The following is a 17,930-nucleotide window of genomic DNA, read 5'->3' as shown; positions in this document are numbered from 1 at the left end:
CTATCAGCATATGAAGTTTGATAAAAATATCTTGAATGGTATCTTTGAAACTGAGCTTTGAACAGAGCTAAACGCAAAGTGTGACGGAAGGACGGAAGGACGGAAGGACAGAAGGACGGAAGGACGGAAGACGGACATGACAAACACTATATGCCCCGGCCATATTCATGGCGGGGCATAAAAAAATACCTCATTTTATTTCTTAAAATATTTTTTATGTGGATTACATGTACTTGTTTCTGAAACGTGTCCGTTTAATAAATCTGCAGATATTGCTTCAAGAAATCAGTACACCCTATTTAGAATCATGTATTAAGATATTCTAATATAGGCATACAAGTTCAATATTGATGTTAACTTATATGTACTATAATTCGAATTTAGAAAGAAATTTAATCCTTATGAATAAATAAACTATCCCAACATATATTTATCCAGGAATATTTTGGAGGTTTTTATTTTAATTTATTTTTTCTCATTAATTTGATGTTACATATGTATACATTTTTTAAATGTTAATACGGAAATAAATAAATATAGATTAAAAATATAATAAAAAGAATGAATCATGTTTCCATTCGTTTTTTTTTTTCAAAATTGCTAATCTTTATACATGTTTTTCGTGCACTTGTTCATGTAGGTACAATTTGTATTTTATATTGGAGATTGCTAATGTGTGTGAGAGTCCATTTGAGGGAGTGCGTGTTTGGTAAGCTACAAAATATTTAAGTTTCTTTATTGTTATCCTCCTTTGAACATCTTATTTTGCTAAACTAGAGGTAGAAGAGTTTCATTTCATTAAATAAAAGAAGTTTAACACAATTCATTTTTTTTATTTTTGATTTATTAATACCCATTTTGATTTTGCTTTCGTTTGTTAATCTTTAACATGAAAAACAAAGGAACACAAATAGAACAAGTCTGAGGAACACAAATAGAACAAGTCTGGGAAGAGGTCACAATGTTATTTTCATGTATGTAAAGAGTGGATAATCTGTCCTCTTCATAATTTTGTACTTCAAGTTTTTGACACCATCTTGCCTCAGCCGTTTCATCCCCGTGCTCTTCAGTTTAAATCTATTTTTAGAAAAAAAACATGACATACATTTGTGTTTTCAATTTTTTTAAGACACTGGATGAACACAGAAGCAGATTAAAAGATACAATGTTTTAGATGTACAGCAGGAATCACAAAATCTTCTCCAGATATTAGGAAGTACCCCTCAGTCTGTTAAGTCACATATTTTAGAATAAATGATGTATATAACTGATGCAATAAAAAAAAAAAAATACTGAATTTAATTCCTCATAGTCGCTTCACTTAGCGTATCACAGGAAAGATAACATAATAAAGGAAAGAAAACATTTGACAGGTATTGCATTTTGCCAAAAAAATATCAGTAAAATACAAAACTATGGTTTTCATATCCAGAAAATCTAAAAGTATTATTTTCCTATCATTTTTATTGTAGATTAAAACTTACAGATAGTTCATAAAACTGCATGCACGATAAATAATAAAAGCTTTTATAACAACAATTATAAAACCAGGCATTGTTTTTTTTAAAACATAGAATGTTTGGAGAATAAATACCTATTGGGATTAGGTGGACTTTGAGCATGTTTAAGCATTGTGTATCTGGAGATGTCTTCCATACTTCTGAAGACCGTCATATGATAAAACTCAAGCCTGTAAAAATGATGATTGGTGGGAGCTTTAATAATTAATTATTTTAAAATGTTCTAGAGATTATTCCCCCTTCACCATGTAAAAACGATCAATAGATTACACATTATATGCTAACTTTTAGTTTCATTATAGAAAATATAGTGTGCATTGACATTACACAGCTAGAATGCTGACCTGTTATACATGTCATCATCTTCCCCTCCCCATCCGCTATATTTGTTGGAAAATCCGTTGACAAATAATATTTGATCTTTCGTCATGGCTGACACCCCACCAAATAATTCAACATATGGTAGTCTACAAAATGGGCCCATGCTAACATCATTTTGAGAAAGTTCTGTACAAATATTTCACAATCATGTTATAGAAAATTTTAAACTTAAAAAAAATACTTTATGAAGATCATAACATGGAAAATTCCAATGTTTTTTACAGTACAGACAGACAAATACGATCTTAGACTCTTCAGTGAGATGTTGACCCGTTTGGTAAGACATTTGACCATTATGACGATTGTTATGTCACAATTAATTAGCATTTAATTTGCTTTCTTTAATCATCTACTGAGGCAGGATCAAACGATAAAGTAAGTAATCAATCTATTTATTATTTTCTGTGAATATCATCTTGCTTTATCCTTACTTGTAGTTGTGTTTGTCTACAGCTACAGACATATGACGTGGCAGATCAGAACAGCGATAAAAATTGTAATCGTTTTCCGGAAGCAGATCCACATCGTGGAAAATATAACAATCGTAATCATATTCCTTACTGGCCTCGAGAAACGCCACATTTAGAAGGAGACCTCTGTTAAACTGTATCTCGTCATCCTGTTAATAGAGTCTTACAATATAAATACACATATTAAGTAGACATATATCAACCTTCAAGGACTTAAAATATGAAAAAAATATATATGAATATAAATTAATAAATAGATGAATTAAAAAATATCTATGCAGGAAACATTTTAGCATATTTGATACATATACTGTATTATTACTTGCGCAGGAATATGCCCTATTTCAACCACTGTTACACAAAGATATAAACACAATATTTCTATTTGGTATTAGGTCATATCAACACATCAAGCATCTTGTTTTTAATTCTGCTTACTAAATCAATGATATAAATTCCATATTCTAATTGCTGCCTCATCAGAAATGGGTGTATATGGTTTATAAATATTTTTAGATGCACGTATCTGTTCCTAAAAGGAATGAGCAGCGCCACCTTTTGGCGTGCTTTGCAGTTTGAAGGACGGAAATGCCCACCACACCTGACAGAGCTGTACTTCTGTAGAGTATCCTCCCAGCTAAATTCATCGCTGATGTCAGGCTTTTTATGACCAACTGGAAATGATTAAATTGCAAAACTATTAACGTAATTATTTATTTTATTTTATTTTTATTATTTTTTTAAAAAAAATTATCGAACGTTTTAATGTGAGTCTTTTTGCTTTGATGCAAACAAAATCTACATTAATATTAATTTACAGCAATATGTTTAAAAAAGGAAACAATTATCCCGTATGCATATAAAGCATTAAATGCAGGGTAAACAACAGAATGATAATAAAATTATACTTTACTCAGATACGGTGAAATTATTGGACATTCTATCTTTGGTTGTGGTTCTGACGTATTGAATAATAAACCTGAAGAGAAAAGAAATATTTTTAGGGATTTCTCCATAATTATACTAGTATACAATAATCATTCTGGTCGCAATATTTTACAACACACACAATATATGATGAACTATAGGAAAAATTTAAGAATGTAACTTCGATTCACATAGAGCATAAAATGTAAAAAAAAAAAAAAAAAAAAAAAAAAAAAAAAAAAAAAAAAAAACAACTTAAGACTGGATTTTAAAACATTTTAACGTTGAACTGTCCCAAACGCTAAATAATAATACGCAGAAAAATGTTAATAAATATAAAGTATCTTTAAAATAATCTCACAATTCTCCACAGTGTTATTAAAGATCTCCTCTTGAATTTTCCGTTCTTTGATAACTAGCATCACGTCACCGTTGTTAGTGTTCTTTTTGGTAACAAAAATAGCAAGAATAAATACTTGGAAGACAACACACCCGAAATAAAATCTTGGTGAAACGAGAAGTCGTTTACAAAATGAAATTTTCTTCCTTTTTGTTAAAGTTATGTTTGAGAGTTCCATGACATATTCTCATCTCAGCTGATTGGAAAATGATTGTAGTTTGTCTTGCGTTAGAAAGTAAAAATCTGAAAAAAGAAGAGTTTAAAATATCTATAACATTATATAATGCTCGTGAACAATCTCAAAATACATTAAATTTGCAACAAGATTCGACAAAATCCTGCATTTGCACATTTATTCATTGATTTTTTTTCCTTTTTATTATCTATTTTATGTTAATGGAAGTATTCATTCCTTGATTAATATTCCTTTTGAGAATCTGTCAATGGTTTATGTAAAGGATCTGCAGTTTTTGGTTTAAGATGAATTTTAGATTCATACGTTGTAACTCAGCTGCTAAAGTGGGTTAATATTCTGATTTTAGTACTATCCTTTATAAAAGATTCTGACATTTCAATGTTTTACATTACAATTATGTTTGTTTTGTTTTGTTTTTTTTTCTTTTTTTTGAATGGAGCATTTTATAGACTGTGTTTTTTTAAAATCTGAATTTAAATCTTGATTTTTTTTTGTATATATTTAAGACCCCTTGCCTGTAACTTCAGCATTTGTATTAAATGCTATAGAAGGGTTTCAATATATAAGCTGTTCACTATATACTGTAGATTCCTAAATATACGCGAGGAATAAATTATCACGTAATTACACGAGAAGCACCACTCGCGAAATAAAATTACTCGCTTTTATTTTTATGGTGCTTTAATGTATGTAAAATCTGTAGATAAATCACCAATTCGTGAATTATAGTTACCGCGATTTGACGCCCTTGGGCCGTTTATATGAATAAGTTAATTTATACTTTTCTGTACTTAAAATGGATAATTTGTTTTATATTATTTTGTATGTTGGAATAATGCAAGACGTTTAAGATTGATTATTTTTCTTGTTTGGCTTGTCCATCTTTGTACAAGTATATGTTTTATATCTGAAGTAATAATTATCAGTACTGCAGTTATAGTAAACAAAGTTATATACGAAGGATGATCAAAAAGTTCGCGACAAGTTCGCGAACTATCTCTATATTTACGAAACCACAACTCAGATCAGAATGAAATTTGGCACACATATAGTCATACACATGTTTTATAAATAGCAGATGTTAAATAATGTTTTGCTCCGTGTTTGTGCCGTCACAATGTGAAAATGACGTCAGTATGTAGGTCACTTCTGACAAAAAATGGTTGACTCAGTCGTACTCAACGAAAGGCTGTAAAGTTTATCGTATATCTCGGAAATTCCTTTGCAGTAGAATATGATAATTTATACAAGGTTTATGAAGAAAAGACTAACCAGAAGTTCAATCATTAATTGGATTGAATGTCTTAGTGAAGGCAGGGAGATGGTTAAAAATGATGTTTATTCTGTTGCCCAGCGAAAGCAAGCCGGTAAAAAGATGTGTCTTTAGTTGAGCAATTTGTTTTGAAAGATCGCCAAGTTACAGTAAGAAAAATAGTTGAATATTTGAGCAAAAATATAATTATTAAATCCCTAAAATATCGTTTACTTTAGACTTTAAACATATGAGATATGTAAAACAGAAGGCTCCCATACTTTATCCACATTGGATAAACGACGCTTTTGAGACAGAGGACTCAGGTTGTGATAGTCACCATGCTAATTCTAGGAAGGGATATCCTTATCCACCCATCATATTGCCGAGATTTGGCCATTTCTGACAGATGGCATGTTCTTCTTAAAAAAAATCACTTGCATGGAAAGAAATATAAGACTCGAAAAATCTCTTAGCTTCTGTGAACAGACAGCTAAGAAAAATGTCACGTTACCGCCTGGATCACGTGATTCGCACATGGGCAGAACAATGGCAGATGTGCATTAAAATCGGAGAGGACTACTTTAAACAATTATGAACACTGAAACCTCATTTTATTTCTTTTAAGGAAGTAATTCAATTAGGTCGCGAACTTTTTGATCACCCCTCGTACAAGAGAATTTTACACAGCTTTAGCATCGCTTCTTTTGCAGGAATTGTTGGCCTAGAATTTGAAGTTCTTCATGACAGGCCTGCGCCTAAATAAAATAATGTTTTGATAGGTTTTGTTCCAAGAATAGATTTTAAATAGGGATTTTGGGGAGCATCACTGTCCTGGATTGAAAAATAAAAACTATTAAATAATACTCGTTTTCAACAAACTAGTCGTATTCGTGTCATTAATTTTCATAGTCCTCTTATCTTAGATGGCTAAACCGCTCATTTTCTTAACCATTGATACTTTTTAGAACCGTGATTTGAATCCACCTCGTGTCATACTGTAAAAGTGTTTTATCGACATTTACCTGGTGTTCACAAAGACTGACAATCTGATTGGCTATTGTATTTATGACGTTTTATAGAATACTTGTTCTAACGGTATTCCAGTGAAGCAAGTAAGATAATTTTCTCCTTTTTGAAAAGATAGGCCTGTCAATATGTAACAATCAAGGTTCACAAGAAAGCTCGAAAGTTAAATTCCATTCAAAGGGAAAAAAAAATATTTTACCATGGCGTGGCACACTTAATCTGGGATGGTTTCTGATTGGGAAAACGACAACTTGTATGTCGACTATTTATCAATTTACAGATTATCAAAAACTCACTTATACTTCGGTGTATCCTGAAAATACAATATGTTTTTAATTGCTATGGTAAAATTAAAAATAATTATTTCAAAGTTAAGGATTATTTCCCTCGTTCATAGCTCTGATCATACGATATATTTGGCTACAGTCTTTTGCACCTCACACCCCGCACCCCCCCCCCCTCCCTTTTCAACTCTTCCATTTTTTTAATTACATATTTCGGATTTCCAAAGTTTTGGCATGAGCATCACTGAAGAGTGCATCAGGTGCATCAAAATTGGTACCGCATAAGATTAACATTATAACCACTTGGTAAAGGCTTCTGCTGGTGGACTGTGAGTCCCCGAGGATATCTACAGCCGAGTACCTAAGAACTTCAGTACTAGCCTGAAAATACGGATATGTTTTTAATTGTTGAGGTAAAGTTTTATTATTTTTTAAATTAAGGATTATTTCCCTCATTCATAGCTTTGATCCTACGATTGATTTGGTTACAGTCCTTTGCACCCCCCCCCTCCTCTTTTCAACTGTTCATTGTTTTATTTACATATTTCGGATTTACAACGTTCTGGCATGAACATCACTGAGAAGACAAATTTTGTCGAAATGCACATTTGGTGCATCAATATTGGTACCGCATAAGATTAACATAATGACCACTTGGTAGAGGCCTCTGCTGGTGGACTGTTAGTCCCTGAGGGTCTCTTCAGCCAAGTAGCTAATTACTTCGGTACTAGCTTGAAAATACGGATATGTTTGTAATTGTTGTGGTAACATTCAAAATTTTATTTCAAAATTAAGGATTACTTCCCTCATTCATAGCTCTGATCCTACGATGTATTTGGCTATTTTGCACCCTCTCCTTTTTTTGCTTCTCATTCTATTTTTTCTTTTTTTCTTAAATACATATTTCGGATTTCCAACATATTGGCACGAGCAGCACTAAAGAGTAGAGAAAAATCAGTTGTGCTTCGAAACATTCATACTGGTTAGACATTTTGTCTTTGACCTCAGAGTAAATGTTGGGAATTTCTATTATATATCAAAGAATTTTCTCGAAAGAAAATTGATTTATTATATGAAATGAACATTAGTGACGGTACATTTTGTCGTCCTGTTCATATTGTCATCGGCGACAATATGTACCTACCCTCACTGCACATATTTACGTCCATTGGTACATATTGTCGCCGTCTGAAAAGTTACATATGTTCATATTGGCGACATTATGTGTTTCACCTTCACCGTACATATTGTCGCCCCAGAGATACTGTTGCATAAATATTTATTTTGTTGTTTTTTGATAGTTTTGTGAATGTAATTGGTGGTGAATCACACCGACTTGTCTCGTATGCTATTTCATTCAGCATGATTGTGACGGTACATTTTGTCGTCCTGTTCATATTGTCAACGGCGACAATGTGTACCTACCCTCACTGCGCATATTGTCGTCCATCAGAATATGTCGCATGACAATGCACGGAAATTCTCCATATAAACATGACTAATCATTGCTTTGCTGTTTTCTGAGAAGATAAATTTTAAAGAATTTTCCCATATATTCCTATGTAAAACTTTAATCGCCCATTTTGGCCCCACCCTAGGCTCGGTTTGATTTAATGACACCTGAATCTGCGCTACCTGAGGATGCTTCCAAATAAACATCACTAATCACGGACCTACCGTCGTTTCTCATTGGTTGATGTGTTAAGTAAACTATTTATGAAATTTTACCTAAGGACTAAATTGAGAGTATATACCAGTTAAACAAACAGAATTTAACAGAGCCCCCCCTCCCCCCCCCCCCAAAAAAAAAATCAAACCACTGGGCAGGAGGGGGGGGGGCAGTTCTTCATCTGTCTGGTTTTCGAGAAGATTTTTAAAGATGTAATGTATATATTCCTATGTAAAACTTCCATCATCCATTGTGGCCCCGCCTTATCACTGGAGTCATAATTTGAACAAAATTTATTTTGTTTTTGTTTGTTTGTTTTTATTATAATGTCCATCTCGAGAATTTTTCATTCGTATGTAGTCGTCACACTTGCCGGTGGAGGGCTGCAAATTTAGACCTATACTTGGCACACAGGGATTTTTTTCGTGCCAGATAACGCATCAAAATTCAACGTACGCTACGTAATGAAGCTTTCACATATGTATCATCTCTTCTGACCCAGTAGTTCTTAAAAAGATTTTGCAATAATTTTTTTTCCCTAAATATTCTATGAAAAACTTTGTTTACATTTTTCCCCCGATGGACATGATATGAATAAAGCTGAATCTACACTTCATAATGAAGCTTTCACATATGTTTCAACTTTTTCAGACACAGTGATTCTTTAGAAGATTTTTAAAAAAAATGTCACTAAATTTTCACTGATTTTAATCAACTTCCCTTGAAAGAGGACGTGACCCCTTCATTTGAACAAACCTGAATTCCCTTTATCCACGGATGCTATGTGGCAAATTTGGTTGAAACTGACCCAGTAGTTCATGAGAAGAAGGTGAAAATGTGAAAAACTTACAGACAGAGTGACTGTCAGACAAAATGTGATCAGAAAAGCTCGCCTGAATTTCTAGTTCAGTGATCTAAAAATGTCAGCCCCAACACCAATTATATCGCACATGACTGTATATAAGAATAACGCAAAAAATAATTTCCAAATAATTATTACTACTGAACAAAAAAAAAACTAATACACGTATATAATCTTTTAGTATATTTAATATAATATTTAGTATATATCACAAGAAAGAAGAAAGGCTGATTTATCAGACATCTCAAGAATCACGGTATCTTTGACAAATCATATTGGTGTACATCAATCCTGGACACAATTTTCGGACCAAAATGTTTTCTCCCTACAGAATTACGAGTAATGATGTCTGTCTCCCCTCGACGTGCGTGTGTATGTTTGTCAATCTCAAGTAAATATTCGTAAATATATCGACCAAAATATATGCCGACCTTGACTGCACATATTGTCACTGAAGACAATGTGTGCTGGTTTTTGACTGTACATTTTGTTGTCCATCATGCAAGAGGAAAATAAGGCTCGTCTCGGTACATATTGTCACCGACGACAATATGTACCGATGGACGACAATATGTGCCATAAGGGTAGGTACATATCGTCGCCGACGGCAATATGTACAAAACGCCAATATGTACCGTCACAACATTATCTGATTGCATATTTTATATGACTGGGTATCATGGGTATTATGTTACACAAACTCAAAATATGATTAACTTATAAATTATTTTGTTCATCGAAAAACGAATTTAAAACACGAATAACCCACTTCAACATCATAAAAACAGCATTTTGTTGTTTTGAGTATTTTCTTGAACAAAATACATGTAATAACATTCAATGCTTATAATTCAATTTCGGTGAAAAACATGCCACTTTTCATGTACTTACTCATTATTTAGCTGACTGTGCACAAAACCTGCATGCCAACAGCTCCGTAGAAATATATTCTATTGCTATTGTGTACGATTCTGGATCGGATATGTAGGTTATGAACATCAGCACATGCAAATTTTAAGCGATTGCTACAAAAAGCATAACACATACACTTGCTTAATTTGTGTCTGTGATCAACAGATCAACGGTCAAACGACGAAAATCAAAAAGGAATCATAGAAACTCGATTTAAATCATGAAAAAGACACACTATAAAACCTGGCCTGGCCCTTTTGGCCTGGCCTGGTCTCTAAGTTGGCCTGGCCGCTATTTTGATCTCTAATTTGACTCCAATCCAAATTTTGGCCTGGCCTCAAAAGTTGGCGTGACCTCAAATTTGGCCTCTAAATGTAAGAATTGTTGGTCTTTATTTTGACTACACCCAAAAATGATTTCTTTTTTTCAGAATGTGATTGATTTTGTAGATTATTTATTGGGATTAGTTTTTATAACTTAAAGGAGATAAATAATATATTTCTGTTTCTTTGTAAATGTGCACATTAAAATAATAATGCACTATCACTAATCTGATTTATTTTATTATCTTTTGATCAGTTTCAATTTTGAAGACTATAACACAGAGCTTATAGTTTTACTTTCAACGCAAAAATACCACAATGATTCAATAAATGAAACTTTTATTTTATTTAATTTCCAAGGCAGAATTGATAATATTTTCTCATTAAAAAATTTAGAAGCATGAATTTTAATGATCAAGACAAAAAAAAAATAAGTATAGATAATAATCACTTAGGTAATACTTACCTAAGACCTGAAAAGAATTTAATGAACATATATGTTGTATCATTGATTAACCTTGACTCCCTTTCAAGGACCGTACTGCATTTTTTGTGATCCGATATCCATTTAAAGTATTACTGCGCAGAAACAGAAATTTATCAATTATCTGATTATGCTATTAATTTTAAACTTTGAATTCCATCTCATTTTGAGATTTATCTAAAAAAATTAAACAGAGTAATCAAAAGAGTAAATTAATATAAACATTTTTGGTATCTGAATTAGTTTATCATAGTGGTATGTAAGTTTTTAGAAATTCCTAGGTTCCGTACTTCATATATCAATTTCAAGAGAATGCAGACATAACAGTAACACATCACTCTAGAGTGCAGTGTGTGAAGGTTGATGAATCATTACTTAACCAGTGGAAATTTGTTTACGATATTTGATAGATTTACACATTTACAAATTAACAGAAATATATTATTTATCCGCTTAACTAAGAAAAACTGAAAACCAATAAAATAATTAATAAAAGCAACCAAATTCTGGAAAAAAAATTATTTTGGGATGAGACCAAAATAGGGGATAATAAGTTTTACAGAAGATAAATGTGAGGCCAGGCCAAAATTTGGTTTTGGAACCAAATTAATGGCCATAATAGAGGCCATGCCAATTAGATGCAAGGGAAGGTCAGGTTTTATAGTATGCCCATGAAAAGAACGTAATCATTCCTTTGGGATAATGGTAGTTGATAATTATTTTATTCTCCGTAAGTTTATGTAATGCCTGAAAGCTCAGACGTAGATTTCTATGATGACTAATACAAAAAGTGGCTAGGCCACTGAATTGAAATTATATTAATAGGCAAATGAATAAAAATCCTTTCATAGATATTTATTGGACCAGAGTAATAAATGTAGGGAAAATGGACTTAATATACTCAAAATGTTGGTTTTATAAATTTTGAATAACTTGTAACAGTTTATTTAGTGATAACGTTTACACTATAAGACAGGTACATGTACTATAAAATGAATTTTGAAATATCAAGTCCTACTAAAATTTACGGCTAAAATTAAGTATTGACATATAGGCAAACTTGCTTTAAGGTGGTGTGTTATTTGTAACATCAAATCTGCATGACCAATTACATGTAAGCACTAAAGAAGGTGTGCTTAAATATACGTCATACACGTATATATATAACACGATGAGCTATTTTTGTTGTTAGCTTATTAAATCATAAAATTATTGTGGTACTTAAGCTGGCTTGCTTTAATTTATGATCTTTAAAATATGGACTATATAGCATTAAAGCTGAGGGGGTTAAAAGTGTGTAATGCATATACATGTATTACATGTACCAATTAAACCACTTAAGTCCGCTCCTAAGCCGTTGGAGTCCAACAATATACATGTAGGATTAATATCTTTCAAAATGTGTGTTTAATATGCATCTTCATATTACAATATTGTATATATTCAGCCTAACATAATGTCATTTAAGAAGGGAGAGTCAAATGCATTTCAAAGGAGTTTTCTTGGGATTTTAGACGAGAAATAAAAAAAAATAGTACTTTTATATAGCGGGTTCTAAACATTTCATTAAATCAATTTATCTGTTTTCTAAACATTTCATTAAATCAATTTATCTGTTATTCACAACAATTCTTTAGACATTATAGAGTAGAGATCAGAATTAGATGTTATTTATGGAATTTGAAATTAAGGAGGTTCGATCCTGAGCTTTTGAGCAGATTTTGGTCTGGACGTTTATTTCTAAAATTCTGCATCATTTGTAAGTTCTAACATTAAATCTGGATTCTACAAAGCAAATTAAACTATATCCAGTGAAGAAAACCGCGATTAAATTCCATTCAGATAGGATTAGGCCAGGAACTATAATTTGTGGCGGAAGGTTTTTGAAAAGAAAATGATCATATTTTTCCCTTTTTAAATATAAACAGTACTGTTAAGTTTAGATTCCTATTTTTCCATGCTTGTTGCACACAGATCTGTTTTCTGCAGTGAAATGTTTTATGCTGGTTCTGAAATATCAATTAAATTATTTCTTATGAATTCTTTCATCATATTAAGACAAATATAGTAAATATATTCTGAAAGTTCAGGAAAAAATTGAGCCAATTTTAACATAAAATTAACACTTTTTCAGAAATATCTAAAAATTTACATCATAGACCCCCACTTTTGATTTTCTTTTCTGAATATATAAAATAACTTTGATCAGTTCAAATTCAGTAAAGGTTTAAGACTTCAGAATATTTTTCTTTCTTGTAAAATTTTAATGCCAGAAAAATCATATTTTGTGAGTGCAGAAAGGTCAAATAATTGATTATGCAAAGTAATTTGAAACTTTTTCTTATGTACAATTTTAATGTGTCTTTTTTTTTTTAAATAGACTAATAGTTTATTTTGTCCCAAGATTTATTTGGATAAAAACCTTGGAGGAAAAATGTCGAAGATGTTATTTTTGATTCAGACAAAAATTTCAGTGCAGAAAGGTCACATTCAATGTACTGTAGCTCCAAAAGAAGCATATTGACCCCCATTTTTTTTCCCGATTTTTAATTAAGCTACATGTATGAGTATAGAAACTAAAAATGAACTTGACAAAAAAGTTTAAGACTTTAAATATCAGGATCCAACCTCGTTAAGCCTTTTCATGTTTTAGTTAAACAAACGAGTTCAGTATTAACAAAACCTCTTTTAAAAAATCAATTTTTTCATCATAATTTTATTTTTAACCTCAATAGTGTAAAAAAAAATAAAACGAAACAAGATAGGAGACAGAGCAATAATATTAAGGCAAACATTTTTAAGAATGACATTGCTCCTTTACTGAATTTTAACAATATTCTTTCTTCACTTCAAATTGTCTTATTTCTAAGTGCAACTTAATTTCTTTTCTGACCAAAATTAATAATCATGATAAAAACATTTCATATATTTGCATAAAAAAGAAATTTTCATACTTATAATAATTTTTGAAAAAAAAATAAATAATGGTTCACATTAATATTTCAAACTTTATTATTTATAAGTGAAAAATATTAAGTTTAACAGACTTTTCGTAGGAAACAAGGCATGTGCCATGTACAATTCTCTATGTTGATGCTTTATCATAATATGTATTAAAACTATTTCATGTAACATAGGCAATACAATACTGTCATGTGTGTACCTCTTTCAGCCGATATGGTGTCAGTTCATATAAAGATATCACCATTAAACACTAAAGCTGGCGTGGTTTAAAATCTAACAAATCTAACCGCTATAGCATTTCAATTCAATTTTGCGTGGTAAACATTATGTAATACTATCGCTTATATTGTGTAAGCTTTTACAAGCATACCATTATAATAGCACTTCAGCTGGTGTGGTGTCAGCCCTATACTCGTACCGTTAAGCATTTCATCTTGTCTGGTTTTTAATTTATAAAATTATCAATACTTAGGGCTCAGGGCAGGTGTGACCGGTCAACAGGGGGTTCTTACTCCTCCTATGCAGCTGATCCCACCACTGGAATTTCCAGGGATCAGTGTTTTGTGTCCTTTTTACATATTTGTATTGTTCGTAGATTTTTTTGAGATCGATCACTGTTCGTTATCTTTACCTTTTACATCGTACTTCAGTTTACTATAGTATTAGAGTTGTGGGGGTTAAAATCATGTGATACATTAATTAAACTTAAAGCACTTAATATAATGTGATGTCAGCTTCTTTGATAACACTACCAGTAAAGCATTAAGGTTGGTTTGATCTTCATAGCTGGTATATCCGTAAGTGGTTTTAAAATACATTTATTAGATAGTTAATAAAAGTTAAAATTTAAATCTATATGTTCGCTAGAGGCCCCTAGGTCCATGACTGTTTTATATGCTAGAAAGTTAATAAAACACTCATCAATAAGCTAATAAAAATAAATAATATTTTAAATCTAAATTATGACTAGAAACCTTGTCTTCATGGCTGTTATATCCAGAAGGACGTTAAAACAAAACCCTTTATTATATATTTTATAGAACCAATCAATAATTTAAGTCTAAATTATGGTTTAAAATTCCTGCTTTCATTGCTACTATGTTAATAAACATCTATAAAATCATTACTCAATAAGTTAACATACTGAAGTAACCAATAAATTATATTTATTTTACATCTAGATGCGCTTTGTGGCTTGGCACATGTAACTGGTATGTCTGTTAAAAAGGTTTTTGACATTGGGAACATAATCGTGTTAAGAATATTCTTTGAATTTTTCTGACAAATTTAAGCATATCAAACTTTTTAAGTGCACACTGTCGCAAACAAAACTAAATAAAAGTCGGGCTCTTCATGAAGCTGAATAACTTCCAATATGCAATCCTGAGATGCACACAAAGCTTCCACAGTTATTAGCCTCATCGATCTTCTGCTTATCGCACTGTTACAATTCGTCTGCATGCACATGCATGAGTTCTGGGAACAAAATCTTATCATAGTTGCGGTTGGCATATCATAAAATCTGGCCTGGCTTCATCGAGGTAGCCTCATAATTGGCATGACCCTATTTTTACCTCTAACTTGGCTTCAACCAATTTTTTCCTTATTTTAACATTATTAATCTTATGCTAAAAATACGTGACATTTTCAGATAATTGATAACTTTCTGTTCATGTGCAGTAATTAAACACTGTTCTAAAATACCAAATCATTTAAAGCATAATTTCAACACATGAAGTTCTGCAGCTTGGTTCTCGACAGATATTCAGTATCAAGGTTATAAAGTGATATATTTACTTGACAGCTAAGCCATGCACATATCTTTTATAGATTTTTATACCACGACCTCTTTTTCTAGTAATGGTCAATATGAGAGGTAGTTATAAGCATAATATAACTACTGTGTTGTAAAGAAACATAATAGTACCTGATTACATCCAAATGCATTTTAAAAAAAATGAATTATTTTATTTTTATTTCATTAACAACAGTGAAATACTGTATTTATTTATTGAATAAAACTGATATTCTCTCACAGTATGAAAAATTGTGATAGGATATCAAAGTTAGTAAAATTTTTATTTCTGGCCTGTCATAAAATAGAGATAGTAACCAAACGGTCTTGATAGAGACTGCCAATTTCTTCTCAAAAATATGTTGCTAAAATCCATGTTACAATGTTTTTAATCTCACATTGCTAAGCTATGACGTCTCAATCGATCAACTATGACGCCACAACCTATGACACTGTGTTCAGAAAAAGAGAAAATCAATGAAAATGTAATAAACAGAAAACTCAATATTTTTTAGTTGGATACGGAATTTATTTCTTGATATTTTCAGGACTGCGAAGCACGAGTGGAAATATCAAAAAACCTATCCCACTCGTGAAATAAATTCTATATCCAACCACAAAACATTGAATATCCTCTATTTCTGCTATCATTTGAAAATATTAAAGCAATAAAAAAAAATCACTGACATCAATCATATCCAGAGAAAGAAAATGTGGGCAATTTTTTTAAGGCCAGGCCAGGATAACGGGACTACACCAGGTTTTATAATATGTCATTGCAATTTTCAGATAAAATCTTTGCACAGATGTTAAACCACTATTCAGGAATTATGACACAAATCATAGCTTGAATTCAGTTCATTACCTCCCAGTAAAACAATGATAATATGGTGTGCTCTGTTTCAAAGGGATAAATGTGTTGCTGCATCTAACTTGTGAAGTACATCTGTAACTATATACTGCAAGGACTGGGTAAAACAATTGTTGAAAAGTCTTTCCATGTTATTTATGCACACATTTCTTGGATTCCAAACCAGTCATAAATATACTTAATGCACACTTGTTCTAAATTTACACTGCTATCCTATGTAAGAATATAGACTGAACGTCACAAACACATAAAACGGTCGTAACATCGTTCATAGAACATAATAGAAATTTCGAGAAACACACTTACACATTTGCCAACTACAATAGGTTAGCAAAAATGAACTGGGTTTAACATATTTAAATAGTTCCAGAGTGGTTTGCATACCAAAACTCACAGATTCAATATCACTTTAATCCAAGTCACGTTGTTCTGGATCCATATCATAGTTCATGAATACACACTTATATATATAAGCCGTCACTTGAGTTTATAATGGGTTGAAGGGGTAAGCCGAATGGGAGCTGTCCTTTTAGCATTAAGATCCTAATGAACAATAATTTTCTGCATACACGTAATATTTTGATGATTACATAAGGTTACATTTGCCCTTTTTATGTGTACAAAAAGACATGCGCAGGAGACTTGATCAACATAAAGCAAGAGTGCACATATGCTAGGCACTGCCTGAAGAAAAAAAAAATACAACTGTAAATATTAGGAAGAACCACGTGTTCACAAATTATATGATTGTCAGCTTAAATAACTTTTTTAATAACATAAAGTGTTTACGCAGAGATCTAGATTACAGATGGGCATCACATCAGTAACAATTTATCACACTACAGATAATATCTATGAAAACATCTTATCTTTACATACTATGTGCACTGACTATAGCTCAAACGATATAACTTAATTACTATATGCAGACGGAGCAGAACAAAAATCAATAAGTTTTTTTGGTAAAGACTAAATCAATGCCCTACAGACTCTTACTATATTTATAATGAAGAGTTGCTTTAAGGAACAAGCATCCTCTGTCGATATTATTGTACTCACACTTGGGAGACTGTACACTGATACTTCCGGTTGCATCAATGCACATGTAGCGGAGGTATATTTCGAGATCGTTCGCCTGAATTCTTAAATTGATGGGAGGGGGTGTGTGTGGATTTTTTGTTTATCTCATTCTCACAACACAATACCAATTAGGTACGCTTGGATTTGGTTTCAGTGTGGTGGGATCGGGTGCTACGTTTATATCATTTAACCTTTCGTCCGAAAAAAAAATTGAACTGCATATAAAGAACGTAATCATCAGGAAAAAAATTAATATTTTTACATTATCAATAATTAAAAACTACTTCAAAAATACTTCAGAAAAATGTTGTTTGCATGTTTTAAGATACGTTTAAACCGCAAAATAAATAGATTTTGGTACTGTATCTACTTTCTGCTCTAGTATTATATCCTGGTAATCTTAATTTCACATATTTTTTCCTTGAAAAAAATGCTACTTTCATCCAATTCTAGATAGGAATTTTCATGACAGTAAGTATAAAAAGAAGTATTTGAACTATAAAATCGCATT

At 31.6% G+C, this 17,930-nt stretch overlaps 1 protein-coding gene across 3 annotated transcripts; it reads right to left on the bottom strand.

Annotated features, from left to right (window-relative positions):
- Window positions 1-822: 822 nt before the first annotated feature.
- On the bottom strand, window positions 823-17,001 carry LOC133204116 (beta-1,4-galactosyltransferase 1-like). Of its 3 annotated transcripts, XM_061339884.1 has the most exons (9): window positions 16,334-17,001; window positions 9,882-10,015; window positions 3,660-3,941; window positions 3,285-3,350; window positions 2,810-3,045; window positions 2,333-2,520; window positions 1,865-1,987; window positions 1,595-1,690; window positions 823-1,077 (listed from the first exon to the last, which is right to left on the bottom strand). In XM_061339884.1, the coding sequence occupies exons 3-9, from the start codon at window positions 3,874-3,876 to the stop codon at window positions 957-959; spliced, it is 1,047 nt and encodes a 348-aa protein (XP_061195868.1). In that variant the 5' UTR covers window positions 3,877-3,941; window positions 9,882-10,015; window positions 16,334-17,001; the 3' UTR covers window positions 823-956. The 3 variants fall into 3 exon arrangements, with proteins under 3 accessions (XP_061195868.1, XP_061195867.1, XP_061195869.1); XM_061339883.1 differs by lacking the exon at window positions 9,882-10,015; XM_061339885.1 differs by lacking the exon at window positions 9,882-10,015 and having other exon boundaries at window positions 16,734-17,001.
- Between the last annotated feature and the right edge of the window lie 929 nt (window positions 17,002-17,930).

This window comes from Saccostrea echinata, unplaced genomic scaffold (genome assembly GCF_033153115.1).
Source record: "Saccostrea echinata isolate AGI-Se365-2 ecotype Australia unplaced genomic scaffold, CSIRO_AGI_Sech_v1 ptg000052l, whole genome shotgun sequence".
Taxonomy (NCBI): Eukaryota; Metazoa; Mollusca; class Bivalvia; order Ostreida; family Ostreidae; genus Saccostrea; species Saccostrea echinata.
Note: the sequence above shows the minus strand (reverse complement) of the source record. Positions and strands in the feature narration are given on the sequence as shown.

Bases quoted from the DNA above. Each gene is read 5' to 3' on its own strand.
- LOC133204116 (XM_061339884.1), bottom strand. From the start codon at position 3,876: ATGGAACTCTCAAACATAACTTTAACAAAAAGGAAGAAAATTTCATTT. The intron at 1,988-2,332 runs GTAAGGATAAAG...CCCATTTTGTAG, and splicing joins GTAGACAAACACAACTACAA to ACTACCATATGTTGAATTAT. The intron at 1,078-1,594 runs GTATTTATTCTC...TTCTAAAAATAG, and splicing joins AGTCCACCTAATCCCAATAG to ATTTAAACTGAAGAGCACGG.